Source organism: Moschus berezovskii, chromosome 3 (assembly GCF_049115385.1).
Source record: "Moschus berezovskii isolate FMDL1 chromosome 3, NW_MosBer_1.0, whole genome shotgun sequence".
Classification (NCBI taxonomy): Eukaryota; Metazoa; Chordata; class Mammalia; order Artiodactyla; family Moschidae; genus Moschus; species Moschus berezovskii.
In genome coordinates, this window is record NC_142462.1 from 80166893 (window position 1) to 80184859 (window position 17967).

Genomic DNA, 17967 nt, shown 5'->3' on the forward strand with positions numbered 1-17967 from the left:
GTCTAGGTTGGCCATAACTTTCCTTCCAGGGAGTAAGCGTCTTTTAATTTCATGGCTGCAATCAGCATCTGCAGTGATTTTGGAGCCCCAAAAAATAAAGTCTGACACTGTGTCCCCTGTTTCCCCATCTATTTGCCATGAAGTGATGGGACTGGATGCCATGATCTTGGTAGCGTATTATCACCTAATTACATTAATTTATTTAACAAGCTGTTAAAGAGTTAAATGGCAAATTGACCCTTAATTTATGGTTTTATTAATTTGTATTCAATGTATACACCTGGGGCTATTTGCATTTGGGAAAGGAAACCAAAATCATAGTTCTTTTTAAAAGCATATTTTTAAGTTGATCCCACAAGTAAAGTATCCAAAGGTTTAAATGCTGTTCGTTGCCTTTGAGGAGGAGCCATAACATTCTCAAACTCATCCCTTCCAAAACGACCTTCTGGAGTCTTGAGGTGATGTGCAGTTAGTTGTCTCATTGATCTAGTTCCTCTCTCACTGATTTTCTGTGGTCCATATTTTATCCTGCTTTTCACAGAGTGACTCAGGCTGACTTTCCCAGTAAAGGAAAAGCCATTGTTACCTTCAGGAAATAAGAGAGTGAGTAGAAGTTGCTGCCCAAAGCCTGAAAGCCAGACTCCAGTATGCTTTCCTTGGGTAGCTTCTCAAACACTTCTTCTCAAACACTGTGGGAATGACAGTCCCCACACTGGGGTCAGCCCAGGGTACTCTGTTTTTAGGCCCTCTTTCTCTCTTTGCTTCCCTTCTGTTACCTTTTTGCTGCACAAATTATTCATCTTTGGTATTCTAAAATCTACTTGGATTCTAAAATCTCCCCTCCTATCAAAAATTACTCTCATATCCTATCAAGAACTTCTATCTCTGAATGTGCACATTTACTATTACCAGGTTATGAATTCTTGCGTTATTTTATGTTATTTTAAATTCCAAATGAAAGGCCAAGTGACTTTGGGGATAATATCCTACTACATCTAAAGTCTATTTAAGAGACCAAATAAGCAAGAACTTGAAAGAAAAGTGTATAACAAGAGGAAATGCGATTCTTTAACTGCCTATTTGCTGTATTCCACATGCACTTGAACGCATTATCTCATAAAATCTTGATCATGACTCTGTGAGATAGGTGATGGTAGTTTCATTTTAGAGACAGGAAAACTAAAGCCCAGAGAGGTTAAATAACTTCTTCCAGGGCACAGCGAGTAAAGGGTAGAGCTGGGATTTAAGTCCAGTCCTGTTGAGTCCCAAGCACTTGTCTTCTTAGCAGCACCTTACTGCTGTGTGGTGAGGAAGGACAGGCCCCCAAATAAAACACACGGTAAAACTCCAGTAGTGCAAATATGGCGGAGATGGGGTAAGAGTGGGGCAGAATAACTGTTTCAGGCATAGCACCGTTTTATATAAAAAAAGAATGAAATAAATTTATGATAGAAAAGGCTCAAAAATCAATAGGAAAGAGATGAATTTTTCAATAAGTTAAGCTGACACAGCTTCAAAGCAGTTTAAATCTTTCCGTTGCACCCTAAAATAAATCATTAGTGAATCAGAGTTAAATTCAAACTGAAAAATATAGATTTAAATGTTTATCAAAGAGCTGGAGTAGGGAGGGTGTCCTAAATGTGGAAGCAACAGAAAAAATTACAAAAGACATGTGGATGAGATTTGGATTTATTTTTTTTTTAATAAGGAAAAGAAGTGGTGTGTGTGAAAAAATTAGTCAAGTAATAGACTAGGAACAAATGTTTTCAGTGAAAAATGGCAGACTTAGATAATACTCAATAGGTGGTAATATGTAAATAATTAACAGGTAAGAGCAGGTAATTTAAGTCCTCAACAAATATATGAGAAAAAAAGACCTTATTCACAAAAAATACCAAATGCAAATTTTTTTTTTTTTACTTTTTATTTTGTGGTATTTATCAGTTCACTGGAAGGTGCAAAGAAATGCAGAGGGAGGTCCCGTGTATCCTGACCTAACCTCCTCCAGTGTTAACATCTCTACTGCTAGTTGTTGTTGTTGAATTGAATTATAGTTGATTTGGGCTTCACTGGTGGCTTAGTCAGTAAAGAATCTGCTTGCAATGTGGGAGACCTGGGTTCGATCCCTGGGTTGGGAAGATGCCCTGTAGGAGGGCATGGCAACCCACTCCAGTATTCTTGCCTAGAGAATCCCCATGGACAGAGGAGACTGGTGGGTTACAGTCCATGGGGTGGCAAAGAGTCAGACATGACTGAGCAACTAAGCACACAGTTGATTTAGTGATTTACCACACACAGTGGACATCAACTTGTGCAAACTCTGGCAGATGGTGAGGGACAGGGAGGCCTGGCGTCCTGCATTCCATGGGGTCACAAAGAGCCAGACGTGACTGGGCAACTGAACAACAACATGCACATAATTGATTTACAGGCTTCCCAGGTGGTACTAGCGGAAAAGAATCCACCTGCCAATGCAGGAGATGCAAGAGACGTAGGTTTGAGCCCTGGGTTGGGAAAATCCCTTGGAGGAGGAAATGGCAACCCACTTTAATATTCTTGCCTGGAAAATCTCATGAACAGAGGCATCTGGCGGCTACAGTTCATAGTGTTGCAAAGAGTTGGACTAGGACTGAGTATACATACACACATAGAGTGGATTTACAGTATCTTGTTAGTCCTAGGTATACAGCCCAGTGATTCATTTATATATATATAAAGCTAGTTTGTTTATTTTTTTAAAGAAAAAGACTATTCAACCTGATTCTTAACAAAAAATACAAATTAAAGCAGTTAGAATAAAACACATTTTTCTAAGTTATAGTATTCGGTGGCTATATAGATATAAAGAAAATAGTGTCTCTTTCTTGATATAATTAGGTAATATATATTTTGCCTTAAACATTTTTAATAATTCTACTCTGAGAACTGATTCTAAGAACTAATGACATACAAGCAAAGACATATCTTCAAACCTGTTCATCATCTTGGTGGCTCAGATGGTAAAGAATCTTTATGTAGGGCAGGAAGGGCTACCCACTCCAGTATTCTTGCCTGGAGAATTCCAGAGACAGAGGAACCTGGAGGGCTACAGTCCAGGGGGTTGCAAAGAGTTGGACACGACTGAATGATTGACACTTTCACTTCCCCATCTTTACAAATTTGGAAACACTTAATTTCCAGTAAATGAAATGGTTACTCTGTGACACACACCTCGGGTAAATCTACTAAAGTTCATTCTCTCAAAGAACTTTTAATAGCCTGGGGAGAAGTTCACAATATAATGTTAATTGATGTGATTAAATAAAGACTATGTTCAGTGTGACCCCAGTTTTTCAAACTTAAAAAGCAATCTATACACAAATATTTTAATATAGAAAGTACACTGATTGGCTAAATAGGGGCCACATCTGGGTGATCAATTTAAAATTTTTTTTTTTTTTTTAATTTTTGGCTACATACACCATGTGGCTTCAGTTCAGTTCAGTCACTCAGTCATGTCCGACTCTTTGCGACCCCATGAATCACAGCACGCCAGGCCTCCCTGTCCATCACCAACTCCCGGAGTCTTGTGACCTTAATTCCACAACCAGGAATTGAACCCACGTTCCTTGCTTTGAAAGTGCAGGAACTTAATCACAGGACCACCAAGGAAGTCCCTGGGTGATGAATTTTAAGTGATATTTATTTACATCTTTCTGTATTTTCTATTTTAAACACATACTACCTGGTAGCTCAGATGGTAAAGCGTCTGCCTACAATGCGGGAGATCACAGTTTGATCCCTGGGTCAGGAAGATCCCCTGGAGAAGGAAATGGCAACCCACTCCAGTACTCTTGCCTGGAAAATCCCATGGACTGAGGAGCCTGGTAGGCTACAGTCCATGGGGTCGCAAAGAGTCGGACACGGCTGAGCAACTTCACTTCACTTCACCTTTAACATTAAAAAAAAAAAATGTTAATTTTTAAAAATTATGGTGCAGTGTTGTTTGGAGAAGTTTATAACATTAGATAGATGACAATTATTTCAAAACAAAGATATAGGTATTAAAAGAATTGGAGAGAAATTTATCAAAATGCCTATAGTGGTTGATTTAGTGTGATGGGATTATGTGTTCTCTTCCCTCTCTTTTCTCTGTTTATTTCTCTTTTTGTGGTGTAAAAATAGATAGCCACACATGCTTTCCAAACTTAAGGGGATATGCTTGAGGTCAACTGACTAGATCAGTATTTTAATCCACGAGGTCCTGGGTTGTGCAGGACACTGGGCACAGGCTCCTGCAGTCCTGTGGAGTTTTAGGTGGGTATCAATGGGAAGTTGGTGGAGTAATAAGACAGCAGAAAGGGCTAGGGCCAGCTGTGCTATTTTCATTGTTGATCTAGCCAAGAAATCCTTCTGACCCATCAGCCTAGGAGGAAGGAGATACAGAAAGAGCCAGAGTGACTGTTAATAAATTAATGAGGAGAACAAGTAAATAAATCATTAGGGTCTTAGGTGGCAGTGACACAGCAAAGACAGAGGACAGTTCTGTCGTTTCAGTGAATGTTAAGAGAACTCAGTTATTCATTACTGTGGCTCCTCTTTTGAGGAGAGATCTGTACTTTAGATGATGCTTATTTATAGATCTTAACGTGATTTAAGTCTTTATTGGGATGGAAGGTTGTAGGGATGTTAAAATGGGTAGGATCTTTCAATAAATGGCTAGAAGAGAAAGGGATATACGTTGACATATGTTCCTGAGGTAAACATTGCCCACTTGATATTATCAATTATGAACAAATGCTGGGGCCCTCTGGTCATAGCACCCTCATCTTAGGAGACTGAGGAGTGTGTCCTGCTCTCATAAAACTTCTGGAAAGATATAATCCGTATTAACATTTCTTTCCCAAGTTATTCTGGGACTCATTTATCAGACACATAAGGATATAGAAGCAGCTCTGATTTTATCAGCCCTATGAGACATGTGAGCTGTTGGGATGTATCTTCTCTGATTCAAAGGAATCAGAGCATCTCATCCTCAATCCATTCTCCTTCCTCAAGGTATCAGGCCTTACCTCTTCTGTGAAGCCCTCCCCAACCAAAGCCCCTTAATGGAATCCATCTCTCCTTCCTGCCCGTGTCTGTAGTGCTTTTGTGTTGAGTGCGCCCTCTGTACCACTCACTCAGGCCAGAAACCTTGTTTTATACATCATCGTATCCCACCATTACCAGCACAGTGCAGTTGCTCAATTTCTTGAGTTAAATTTTTCACTTGCAAATAGCATGGAAAACACATTCCCAAAGTATTTAGGTACTTCCCATAGGAAATGTCCATGCTCAGTGACTCAGGAGATGGAGGGCCAGCAGGAGGAGAAAATGCTGCTATTTTATCATGTTGTTCAGGGAGAGGCTTATAAATGGAACTGGGGACTTCCTTCCCTCACAGAGTCAGTGTGGTTGGAAAGAGACAAAGAGAATTTATCTCATTCATCCATGTATAATGGATGATCTGCCACCAGGGGCACTTCTGGACTGAAACACACTGTTTATTTGTCAAAGGATGCCTCAGAAGCAGCACTCTGGTCTCTGGGAGAGAATGGAGGCAGGAGAAAGCTGTGTTGGTCTGAACCAGCCATGCAAGGACATGCATTCAGTACAATTCAGAGGGAATTTTAGGATGAAAAGAAACGTCTTGCAGTGGTAGAAAATAAGAGGATTCAGAGAACATTGGAATTTTCCCCCTCTTAACACATTATTGACCAGAGATGTGTTCATACATCTTTTGTTACCTGAATGTTATTAACGGGAGACTTATCAGTATCACTTACGTAACAAGTCACCAGCCACAGAGCGTTAGTTTCTGCAAAGATCCTGTGGTCTATAATGAGTTAAGTGGAATAAAAACTGACCTGCACAGTCTTTTTTTTTTTTTGCTTTGAGGTTTGTTGTGTGTGTCTGAGCTGTAATGGTGCCTCTAAACAAGGTGCACTTTTGGGGGAGACCTTCACTTCTCACTGTGTTTTGTGTGAGGTTTGCCTCTCCTCAACTCTGAAGCTGCCCTCTGCTTAGAGCTGCTTGTTAGCCTGGGCCTGTGACCTTGTGTATCATGTGAAAAATCAATTGTTTATTTTGCTTTTCTTGAAACTGTTTCTAAATATGTGCATTTTTGGTTTTGTGTTTCCAATAGGAAAACTCCAGAGATGATAGTCGGGCTCTGGTCCATCAGCTTTCCAATGAAAGCAGACTGTCCATCACTGACTCCCTCTCAGAGTTTTTTGATGCCCAGGAAGTTCTGTTGTCTCCAAGCTCTTCAGAAAATGAGGTACGAGCACTGTTTTCAGTTAGTTGCCCCCAAAATCTCTTGCTGCTTTACTCACTCAGTAAATAGCCATAATTTAGAAACACTGAGCTCAATGGCCCCTTTTTATCATTACTTTCTAAGGATCTTCTTATAAGTTAAACCACAAAAATCATAAAAAGATAAAAAATCTTAGGGGGGACAGGTTGTGAAAGTAAGTATTGGGCACACCCTGGTTTCTGTTATTGATATTTGATTTGTTATACCTCTTTTCAATTGTAGTTTAATGATTTTGATTATAAGCTGTTTGATAATGTATTATTTGCAATACAGGGCCAGAATTTAGCCCCTTATGTATTTTTTCAGTATTGAATTTGATCTATAGTAATTTATAATATATAATTATTGTTATAATTAATTTATAATTTTGAGTGAGTGTACTGATCATTTTAGCTCTTCAGTATAGGAGGACTAATTTGTTGTTGTTCAATTGCTAAGTTGTGTCCAACTTTTTGCGATTCCATGGTCTGCAGCAAGGCCTCCCTATCCCTCAGTATCTTTCGGAGTTTGCCCAAGCTCATGTCCATTGAATTGGTGATGCTGTCCAACCATCTGATCCTCTGCTGCCCTCTTCTCCTTTTACCTTCAGTCTTCCCCAGAATCAGGGTATCTTCCAATGAGTCAGCTGTTTGCCTCAGGTAGCCAAAGTATTGAAGTTCAGCATCAGTCGTTCCAATGAATATTCAGGGTTTATTTCCTTAAAGAGTAACTGGTTTGATCTCTTTGCAGTCCAAGGGACTCTCAAGCACCGCAATTCCAAAGCATCAGTTCTTTGGTGCTCAGACTTTTTTATTGTCTAGCTTTCACATCTATACATGACTCCTGGAAAGACCATAGCTTTGACTATACAGAGCTTTGTTGGCAAAGTGGTATGTTTGCTTTTTAATACAGTCTCTAGATTTGTTGTAGCTTTCCTTCCAAGAAGCAAGTGTCTTCTAGTTTCATGGCTTCAGTCACCATCCACAGTGATTTTGGAGTCCAAGAAGAGAAAATCTGTCACTGTTTCCACTTTTTCCCCTTCTATTTGCCATGAAGTAATATAACCAGATGCCATTATCTTAGATTTTTGAATGTTGAGTTTTCACTATCTTCTTTCACACTCATCAAGAGGCTTTTTAGTTCCTCTTCACTTTATCATCTGTATATTTGAAGTTATTGATGATTTCTCCCAACAATCTTGATTTCAGCTTGTAACTCATTAACCCCAGCATCGTGCATTGATTTACTAGGCATATAAGTTAAATAAGCAAAGTGACAATATACAGCCTTGATGTACTCCTTTCCCAATTTTGAACCAGTCAGTTGTTCCACGTAAGGTTCTAATTGTTGCTCTTGACCCACATACATGTTTCTCAGGAGACAGGTAAGATGGTCTGGTATTCCCGTCTCTTTAAGAATTTTCCACAGTTTGTTGTGATCCACACAATCTAAGGCTTTTGCATAGTCAATGAAACAGAAGTAGATGTTTTTCTGTAATTCCTTTGCTTCTCTATGATCTAACAAATATTGGCAGCTTGATTTCTGATTCCTGTGTCTTTTCTAAATCCAGCTTGTATATCTGAAATTTCTCAGTTCAAGTACTGCTTAAGGCTAGCTTAAAGGGTTTTGGGCATAACCTTACCAGCATGGGAAATGTCTGGTAGTTTGAACATTCTTTAGCACTTCACTTCTTTGGAATTGACATGAAGACAGACCTTTTCCAGTTCTGTGGAGACTGCTGGATTTTCCAAACTTGCTGACCTATTGAGTATGACACTTTAATAGCATCATCTTTTAGGATTTTGAATAGTTCAGCTGAAATTCCATCACCTCCACTAGCTCTGTTTGTAGTAATGCTTCTTAAGGCCCACTTCACTTCATGGTCTCAGATGTCTGGCTCTAGATGAGGGATCAACCATGATGGTCATCTGAGTCATTAAGACCTGTTTTGTATAGTTCTGTGTGTTCTTGCCACCTCTTCTTAATCTCTGTTAGGTCCTTACCATTTCTGTTCTTTATCATGTCCATCCTTGCGTGAAATGTTCCTTTGATACCTCCAATTTTCTTGAAGAGATCTCTAGTTTTTCCGATTCTATTGTTTTGCTCTATTTCTTTGCATTTTTCATTGAAGAAGCCCTTCTTATCTCTCCTTGCTATTCTCTGGAACTCTGCATTCAGTTGGGTATATCTTTGCCTTTCTCCCTTGCTTTTCACTTCTCCTTTCCTCAGTTATTTGTAAAGCATTCTGACATTTTCCCTTCTTGCATTTCTTTTTCTTTTGTGATGGTTTTGGTCACTGCTTCCCGTACAATGTTACGAACCTCTTCCCTTGAATCTGTCTGTCACTTCCATATAATCATAAGGGATATGATTTAGGTCATACCTAAATGGCTAGTGGTTTAAACTAAAAAAAGTGGGGAAAACCACGATAAGTACTAATATTGCTTATCTATTCATATCCATAGAAGATTCTTCTGTTCACAAATAGTTAAAAGACAAATGGTAACTCATTCTACTCAAATGCTAACAAATTTTGTAAAAGCAGTCTGAATTAATAAGAATGTTTATAATGACTAAAATCTGGAATTTACTTGTGTTGTCCTTGTCAGAATGAATCAAGAATGTGTAAGAATTTTAATAACATATTTTCTGTCAATACCTCCTAGGCAGACTGGTGCATGGGGCTTAATAAAAACAGCACCCAAAATTATTTCTATAGATTTTAATGTATGGTTAAAGATATTTGATTGTTTGAAGTAAAGGTTTTATGAAATCTGGCTTGTTTACTCTAATGTATATTATTTCCTTTTTTCCTATAGATTTCTGAAGGTGATTCATATGTCAGTGACATAAGTGACAACCTTTCCTTAGACAATCTAAGTAATGATTTGGATAATGAGAGACAAACTTTGGGTAAGGTTTAAATTATTTGATCTCAAACTATTATTTGAGTGTTTGGATGTTTGCAGAATACTAATAAGTATATAAGTATATATATATATATATATATATATACCTGCTGCAGACAGAGAATGGAGCAAGTTCTACATCAGAAACTTAAGACATGGTTGCCACCCTCAATGGTTTTATAATCTAGGTGGAAACATGGCACTCATGTGAAAAACGTATTCATTCACATAAATTTGTCTGCTTATACAGATTTCTGTTTTATAGAGTAAGGGCATACGAATCATCATATGAATATCAAAAATTAATATAACAGATGCTCCTTGTGTGGTTAAACTTTCTGCAAACATATTAGAATATAACTTTTTTGCCTTCAGTTATCTAGTGGCTTTCATAGTCTAGGCATGCTGTCAGACTTGTAAAAGGTCTGGTCTAAGTGCTAATTTAGTTTCAGATTCTTCAAGATAACTCATTTGAGAGTAACAAACTGCTATGTCCTTGGGGTTAGGGCTTCAGGTACCCTAAGATGTCCCTTTATTTCTGGTTAATCTCAAGAGTGAAAATGATGCCCAGAAAGTGTGAGTTGGAACCATGGGGTACCTGGAGTGTCTGCTGTCTCCAAACAGCTCTGATTTAGGAGTAAGCAGACTGAAGCTTGTTTAGGAAGCTGACCTACCTTAAGAAGAATCTGCCCACTGAACAGGTTTTTATGTGAGTCCTGAGGCATCAAATACTCCCAGTTTTGTAGTCAGTGTGCCTGGGGTCTGTGGGCTTATCTATGCCAGAACACCACCTCTTTTCATATCTACACGGAGGACAAGGACCGTGTCAGGTCCTATTTGATGTTTCATTGTTTCCCAGCCCAGTATGTAGACATTAAATACGATGATGATGAGTTGTTATCTGAATGCCAAAGAGCCTGCTCTTTGAAGGATTACAAAAAAGACAGGTAATTTTACTGTCTTCTGGAGGAACATCCTTCCAGCATCATACCTGCTAGAAGTCAGAAGCTCATTATGCTCTGTGTCATTCCTGAATTGTTTCTGGAGAGATTAACCCTTTGGTGGAAAAGTCTGAGAACCAGTGATTCAAAGGTAAAGACTAGTCATATAGGAGCAAGTTCATATGCCTTTTTTTGTAAAAGTAAAAGAGGTGAACTGAAAGAGAAATGAGAAAGCATCAATTATTTCCTTAGCAAACAACACCCACACTAAATGGGAACCCTCGTTGTGGATGAAGAAGACAGACAAACACCAAAGTCTCCTCCTATTTGAGGCCTTAGGGAGGATCCCAAGGGGAACCGAGGGATTAGAGGGTTCAGAGGTCAAAGTTAGGAACAGAGGGCTTGCCCAAGGACCCAAGACCACAGCTGCGCTGAGTTGACACCAGCCAGGAAAAGCATGTAAGAGGTGAAGACCAGTTCTCTGTCTTTTCCGCAGCCATGTTGCTAGATTACTGACCAATGTTTTCTTAGCCTGAACGAACACTGGGCCAAACCCAGCTTTCTTCTTTGGCAATAATTGGAAGATTAGATCTCTATATATCAGTACTCTACTGAAAAGATTATATGTAGAAATAACCTTTGCATCTTAGGACACAATATTTCCTACAGAAGGAAATAGGATTGGATCCAGGTCTTGATGAATTACCACACTAGAATTTCTTTGAACCCTTACTAAAAGCTAGGTATTTAGAGTGTTTCCTATTAATTTATACCCCTCCCTGACCTGCCCAAATCAGTATGCCCATATTCAGTTCTGTCACTGCATTGGGTGCTATGTGGGGGTTCAATGGTTAGGAATATAGATTTAGGAACTGGATTTCCTCAGTTAATTCCAGCTCTGCCACTCACTGGTTATGTGTTCTAGGGAAAGTTTCTCAAGTTCTCTGTGCCTCAGTTTTCTTCATCTGTAAAATGGGGCTAATAATACTGTTTATCTCAAGAGGTTGTTGCAAAGGATAAGTGACACAATATATGTAAAGTGCTTGAAAGAGTGTCACAGAGTAAACCGCTAGGCATGTATTAGCCATTATTACTAGTGGTAGTATTGTTGTTCAGTTGCTAAGTCACGTCTGACTCTTTGCAATCCCATGGACTGCAGCATGCCAGGCTTCTCTTTCCTTCACTATCTCCCAGGGTTTTCTGAAACTCATATGTCTGTTCATTGTGATGCCATCCAACCATCTTGTCCTCTGTTACCCTCTTCTCCTCCTGCTCTCGATCTTTCCCAGCCTCAGGATCTTTTCCAATAAGTAGGCACTTTGCATCAGGTGGTCAAACTATTGGAGCTTCAGCATCAGTCCTTCCAATGAATATTGAGGGTTGGTTTCCTTTAGGATTGAATGGTTTGATCTCCTTGCTGTCCAAGGGACTCTCAAAGAGTCTTCTCCGGTAGTAGTGTAATATTTCTTTAAAACAAAGTATTTTGAGATTACAGGGAACACAGTTTTTAAAGACTCTTATCATTTGCAGCTGTTTACTTGATTTTTACCCATGTTGAACAACTGAAACAAATTCAGAATTTAATTGCATGTTTAGATTAACATGAGACTTCAAAGTATGACCTCACTTTCATATTTTCCTGTTCATCAAAGTAGCCTTATTATTCAGAGTGATTGACTTTAAAATAAAATACCATTTTCTCATATGTTGGTATAATGCAAAAGGTTTCTTTTGAAAATAGGTTGTGTTGGGATGGAAAAGAATTTCGAGCATAAAGTAATGGAAGTTGTCACAAACGAAAAAATTGATGGGTGTAAATACCTAAGATGTAAATATTTCACTCATTTAAAAAGCTGTGTAGGCCAAACGTAAAGATAAATGTCAAGTGGCAATTAAATTGTAAAGCAAAAATAGAAACAAAAGATTATGTCTTAATATATGAATAGGAAAGCAGACAATTTAGAAAAGAATATTCATGAAAACATTCCAAGTCACAATAGGAATTTTTTAAATGTAAGTTAAAACAAGGAGATAGCACTGTCCACCTACTGATTTGCTAAGAATTCAAAATGAATGCTGACAAGCCTAGAAGGACCTCAGAACATGGACACTGGTACATGCTTGCTGATAAATGGGAAATTTTAAAGAGCAGCATGCTTACATGAGGGCTTCCCTCGCAGCTCAGTTGGTAAAGAGTCTGACCGCAATGCAGGAGACCTGGGTTCGATTCCTGGGTTGGGAAGATCCCCTGGAGAAGGAAATGGCAACCCACTCCAGTATTCTTGCCTGGAGAATACCATGGACAGTGGAGCCTGGCAGTCTGAGTCGCAAGAGTCGGACACGACTGAGCGACTAAGCACACACACACATGCTCACATGAGTCAAATGTCTAAAAATGTTTGAGTTCTTAGACATAATAATTCCACTTCTATATGTCCTCAGAAAATAATCAGATGTAATCAAATATATAAGAATATGTACATTAACTAATTTTTTTTTGCATCATAGGAAAACATTGAGACAAATCTAGAAGTCCAACAATAGATGAATGATTTAAAAAATTATGGCTTATTCATAGCATGGAATTGTTTTACATTCATTAAAACTGTTTTAGAAAAATTCTGGGTAGCATAGAAGAATATTTATTTTAACTGATTAAGCAAAGCGTTAAACTCTGCAAACATTGTGAACTGTATGGAGAAAACAATAAATGAAAATACTCCAATATAAATGGCTACTATTTCTAGGTGGTGGGATAATAGATGACTTTTATTTCCTTTATAATTTTCTTTATAATTTTATGCACAATTGTTTTATCAGAATTTGAAATGATCTTTTAAAAGATTAAAAAAAATTTTTTATCAGAACTTGAAGTGCTTTTAAACAGAGTTAAGGAGATTAGAAGTAACCTACTCTGGGCATAGCAGTCCAGTTTCCAGTATTATGCTCAGTGCATATAAACTCTGAAGAACTAGCTTTTGAGTAGTAGCATGAAGAGTTCCCTGCGAAGAAAGTCCATGAGTTTTAGTGTTTATAGTTTCGGGTGCTCCATTTAGCTGCTCAAGATTCTTTTTATTGTCTGACTTTCAGTCATGATCTGGATAATTGAGATTAACAGTATGGTTGTGTACTTGCTCAGTAAGGGGGGTTTCTTTTTCCTTTTCAGTAGTAAAATAAAATGAAAATCCTTATAAGGCAACCAGACTGATTTCCCTTTCAGGGCCAGTGATCGATAGTGGAGGGGAAGCCAAGTCCAAAAGAAGGACATGTTTGCCAGCGCCGTGCCCCAAGTCCAGTAACATCAGCTTGTGGAACATCCTGAGAAACAACATTGGGAAGGACCTGTCTAAGGTGGCCATGCCGGTGGAGCTCAATGAGCCCCTGAACACGCTGCAGAGGCTCTGCGAGGAGCTGGAGTACAGCGAGCTTCTGGACAAGGCCGCCCAGCTGCCCAACGCCCTGGAGAGGATGGTGAGCGTGCACCCTGCCACCTCACTGGCCTGCCTTTGCAGCTGAGCTGCGGGCACTGTAGGGCTCCTGTCCCTCCGCTTTCCACCTGGATTGCTCATCAGAGAGGCTCATTTCCCAGCCACCTCCGCTTCCTAACTCTGCCTGGCTGTTTTCAGTCACCTGGTCAGGAATGGCCATTGAGGGCGGCTTCCCTGTAACAGCTGCTGCCTGAGGATAGTTCTGCTCTGTGGTTTTGGGCTTCCTCTTTCTCCAGAACTTTCCGTGTGATTGTTCTGATATTGCCTGGCTGGAAATCATGTCTTGAGGGCTGTCTGAGTGTTTATTTTTACTACCCTGAGTGGGGAGAATTTAATTTTTTGAGCTCTGTTTTGTTTTGTTGTCCAGGGTAAATTTCCCATGAGAAGGTTTTGGTTTATTTTTGAAATTGTCTTGTCAGCCCCTGAATTTTTAGAAAATATCATTCAGTCACAGAAGAGGTTTTCACATTAGAAAGATTCTTCTCCCCCTTCCACTATTTTTAAATCAATTTTTATCAGAGTATAGTTGATTCCTGTTCCCACTTCTTCTTCTAGAATAAGTTAAAGGATAAAACTCATCCTAGAAAAATTAATCTTCTGTTCTCTACTTAGTATCAGTTCTAATCAAGGAATGGGGCTTCCAATAAAGGGGCCTCCAAGAATTTCTCATCCTTCCCCTGTCTTGTGGGGACAGAGGACAGGGGTACCTTGGTGATAAGACTGTGGCCAACTCAACTTTCTGTGACTGTGGCTATTTGCTCTTCAAAACTGAGTGCCTCGTCCTCTTTTTGCCTTCTGGTATGTTACCCGCTCAACAGAAAGCTCACTGTGTAGGATGCTGGCACATCAGTGTCCTCCCCCACATTCAGCATCTCTGTCCTGGGCATTTGCTGATTGGCTGAATCGGAGGGCTCACCTCCAGCCCCAGGGACCCAGCCAGACATCACCCTCTCACTGGTGGAGGATGCCTTTGTTTTCTAAATTGTGCACATTCTGCAGTTTAAACTCTCATTAAAACTTTAATTTCTTCAGTAATTTGAGGATTAAGGAAAGATCTTAATTTCTGGTTGAAAGAGACATCCCATCTCATCCCATACTGTCTCCAGGGACTTCGCCCATCAAAGAGATTTTCTTTCTTGATACTAATGATAATAGGAGTAGGAGAGGAAAAACAAGCAGTTTATTTTCTGTCTCCTTTGTTACTCTTCCCTCAGAGAATTTCTATGAACAAAGGGAGGTAAATAGATTCCAAGGAAAGTGTTAAAAGTTATCATTCGTGGAGAGTGTTTTTCTTTAAAGAGCATGATTGACTTTGAAGATGAAAGCATTTTTAAAGGTGTTTCATTTTTCTAGCAATTTAGAGACCCTTGGGATGTCAGCTGATTGATTGGAGTCATTTGACCTTGAGAAGAAGTTTGAGGAAAGGCACCAATACATTTAGAAAGGAAAGTTCAGAAAGCATGAGGGAGGAATCTAGCCCGTAGAATAGGTTTGCTGCTCCAAGTATGAGGGTCAGCTCTACCCCTGCAGAGATTCTCTTTCATGTTGCCAGCCCACAAGGAAGATGCTTTGTTTTGCCTGCTCCCTCCCTTCCTTCTCCCCATGCATCATGAATGATTCCAGGTTCTTTTCAACATGTGTTATATTAAATTGTGAAGGTTATTCAGGTTTGACTCAACATTCCATATAGACGTGTGACCTTGCTGCTAATCAGAAGACAGACATCTGAGGAAGCAGAGAGAGGAACAGATACCCAGGTTTCAAGAACAGACTGAACTGAGCACAAGTTGATTTTAATAAGCTCTCCAGATCCTCTAGAGTGTTTATACACTCTAGTGTGAGGTGGTAAGGTGGGTCCAGCTTGTAAAAGGCATTGAAAATTATGTGACTAGTGAACATTTATGAAAGGTACCCAGCTTTTTTCCCCAATATAAGAAACTTTATGAAATAAGCAGAGAAGAGGAAACATTGAGATTATTACTCAGTATTAGAAAGGAAATTTGCTATTGCTGCTGCTGCTGCTGCTAAGTCACTTCAGTCGTGTCCGACTCTGTGTGACCCATAGACAGAAGCCCACCAGGCTCCCCCGTCCCTGGGATTCTCCAGGCAAGAACACTGGAGTGGGTTGCCATTTCCTTCTCCAATGTGTGAAAGTGAAAAGTGAAAGTGAAGTCGCTCAGTCATGTCTGACCCTTAGCGACCCCATGGACTGCAGCCTACCAGGCTCTTCCATCCATGGGATTTTCTAGGCAAGAGCATTGCCTTCTCCGAACACCTATAAGCGAAATTGCTACTTAGGTTTAATTTTTTGCCCACCTCCCTCTCAAAATACCAAAAGAATACAGACACACCTCAGAGATATTGTGTATTTAGTTCCAGTCTGCATGATCTCTGTTCGTTTCCAAAGCAAACCATTCAGTATTACAGTAATCCAAGTCTGTGCCCCAACCAGTAATGCTGAAGAAGCCGAAGTTGAATGGTTCTATGAAGACCTACAAGACCTTTTAGAACTAACACCCAAAAAAGATGTCCTTTTCATTATAGGGGATTTGAATGCAAAAGTAGGAAGTCAAGAAACACCTGGAGTAACAGGCAAATTTGGCCTTGGAGCACGGAATGAAGCAGGGCAAAGGCTAATAGAGTTTTGCCAAGAGAACGCACTGGTCATAGCAAACACCCTCTTCCAACAACACAAGAGAAGACTCTACACATGGACATCACCAGATGGTCAACACCAAAATCAGATTAATTATATTCTTTGCAGCCAAAGATGGAGAAGCTGTATACAGTCAGCAAAAACAAGACCAGAAGCTGACTGTGGCTCAGATCATGAACTCCTTATTGCCAAATTCAGACTTAAATTGAAGAAAGTAGGGAAAACCACTAGACCTTTCAGATATGACCTAAATCAAATCCCTTATGATTATATAGTGGAAGTAAGAAATAGATTTAAGGGACTAGATCTGATAGATAGAGGCCTGATGAACTCTGGATGGAGGTTCGTGACATTGTACAGGAAACAGGGACCAAGACCATCCCCATGGAAAAGAAATGCGAAAAAGCAAAATGGCTGTCTGAGGAGGCCTTACAAATAGCTGCGAAAAGAAGAGAAGCAAAAAGCAAAGGAGAAAAGAAAAGAATAAGCATCTGAATGCAGAGTTCCAAAGAATAGCAAGGAGAGATAAGAAAGCCTTCCTCAATGATCAATGCAAAGAAATAGAGGAAAACAACAGAATAGGAAAAGCAAGAGATCTTTTCAAGAAAATTAGAGATATCAAGGGAACATTTCATGCAAAGATGGGCTCGATAAAGGACAGAAATGGTGTGGACCTAACAGAAGCAGAAGATATTAAGAAGAGGTGGCAAGAATACAGAGAAGAACTGTACAAAAAAGATCTTCACGATGAAGATAATCACGATGGCGTGATCACTCACCTAGAGCCAGACATCTTGGAATGTGAAGTCAAGTGGGCCTTAGAGAGCATCACTACTAACAAAGCTAGTGGAGGTGATGGAATTCCAGTTGAGCTATTTCAAATCCTGAAAGATGATGGTGTGAAAGTGCTGCACTCAATATGCCAGCAAATTTGGAAAACTCAGCAGTGGCCACAGGACTGGAAAAGGTCAGTCTTTATTCCAATCCCAAAGAAAGGCAATGCCAAAGAATGCTCAAACGACCGCACAATTGCACTCATCTCACACGCTATAAAGTCATGCTCAAAATTCTCCAAGCCAGGCTTCAGCAATATGTGAACCGTGAACTTCCAGATGTTCAAGCAGGTTTTAGAAAAGGCAGAGGCACCAGAGATCAAATTGCCAACATCCGCTGGATCATGGAGAAAGCAAGAGAGTTCCAGAAAGCCATCTATTTCTGCATTATTGACTATGCCAAAGCCTTTGACTGTGTGGATCACAATAAACTGTGGAACATTCTTAAAGAGATGGGAATACCAGACCACCTGACCTGCCTCTTGAGAAACCTGTATGCAGGTCAGGAAGCAACAGTTAGAACTGGTCATGGAACAACAAACTGGTTACATATAGGAAAAGGAGTACGTCAAGATTGTATATTGTCACCCTGCTTATGTAACGTATATGCAGAGTACATCATGAGGAACGCTGGGCTGGAAGAAGCACGAGCTGGAATCAAGATTGCTGGGAGAAATATCAATAACCTCAGATATGCAGATGACACCACCCTTATGGCAGAAAGTGAAGAGGAACTCAAAAGCCTCTGATGAAAGTGAAAGAGGAGAGTGAAAAGGTTGGCTTGAAGCTCAACATTCAGAAAATGAAGATCATGGCATCTGGTCCCA

The 17967-nt window shown here is 39.7% G+C and overlaps 1 protein-coding gene across 6 annotated transcripts in view; it reads left to right on the forward strand.

The window, feature by feature from the left end:
* OSBPL3 (oxysterol binding protein like 3) overlaps positions 1–17967 on the forward strand; it is a 211202-nt gene that overhangs the window by 155375 nt on the left and 37860 nt on the right. For all 6 annotated transcript variants that reach the window (XM_055421004.2, XM_055421002.2, XM_055421008.2 and 3 more), the window contains 3 exons: positions 6164–6298; positions 9133–9226; positions 13384–13634. In XM_055421004.2, the coding sequence (XP_055276979.2) occupies positions 6164–6298; positions 9133–9226; positions 13384–13634 (480 nt within the window). The remainder of the gene's footprint in view (positions 1–6163; positions 6299–9132; positions 9227–13383; positions 13635–17967) is intronic.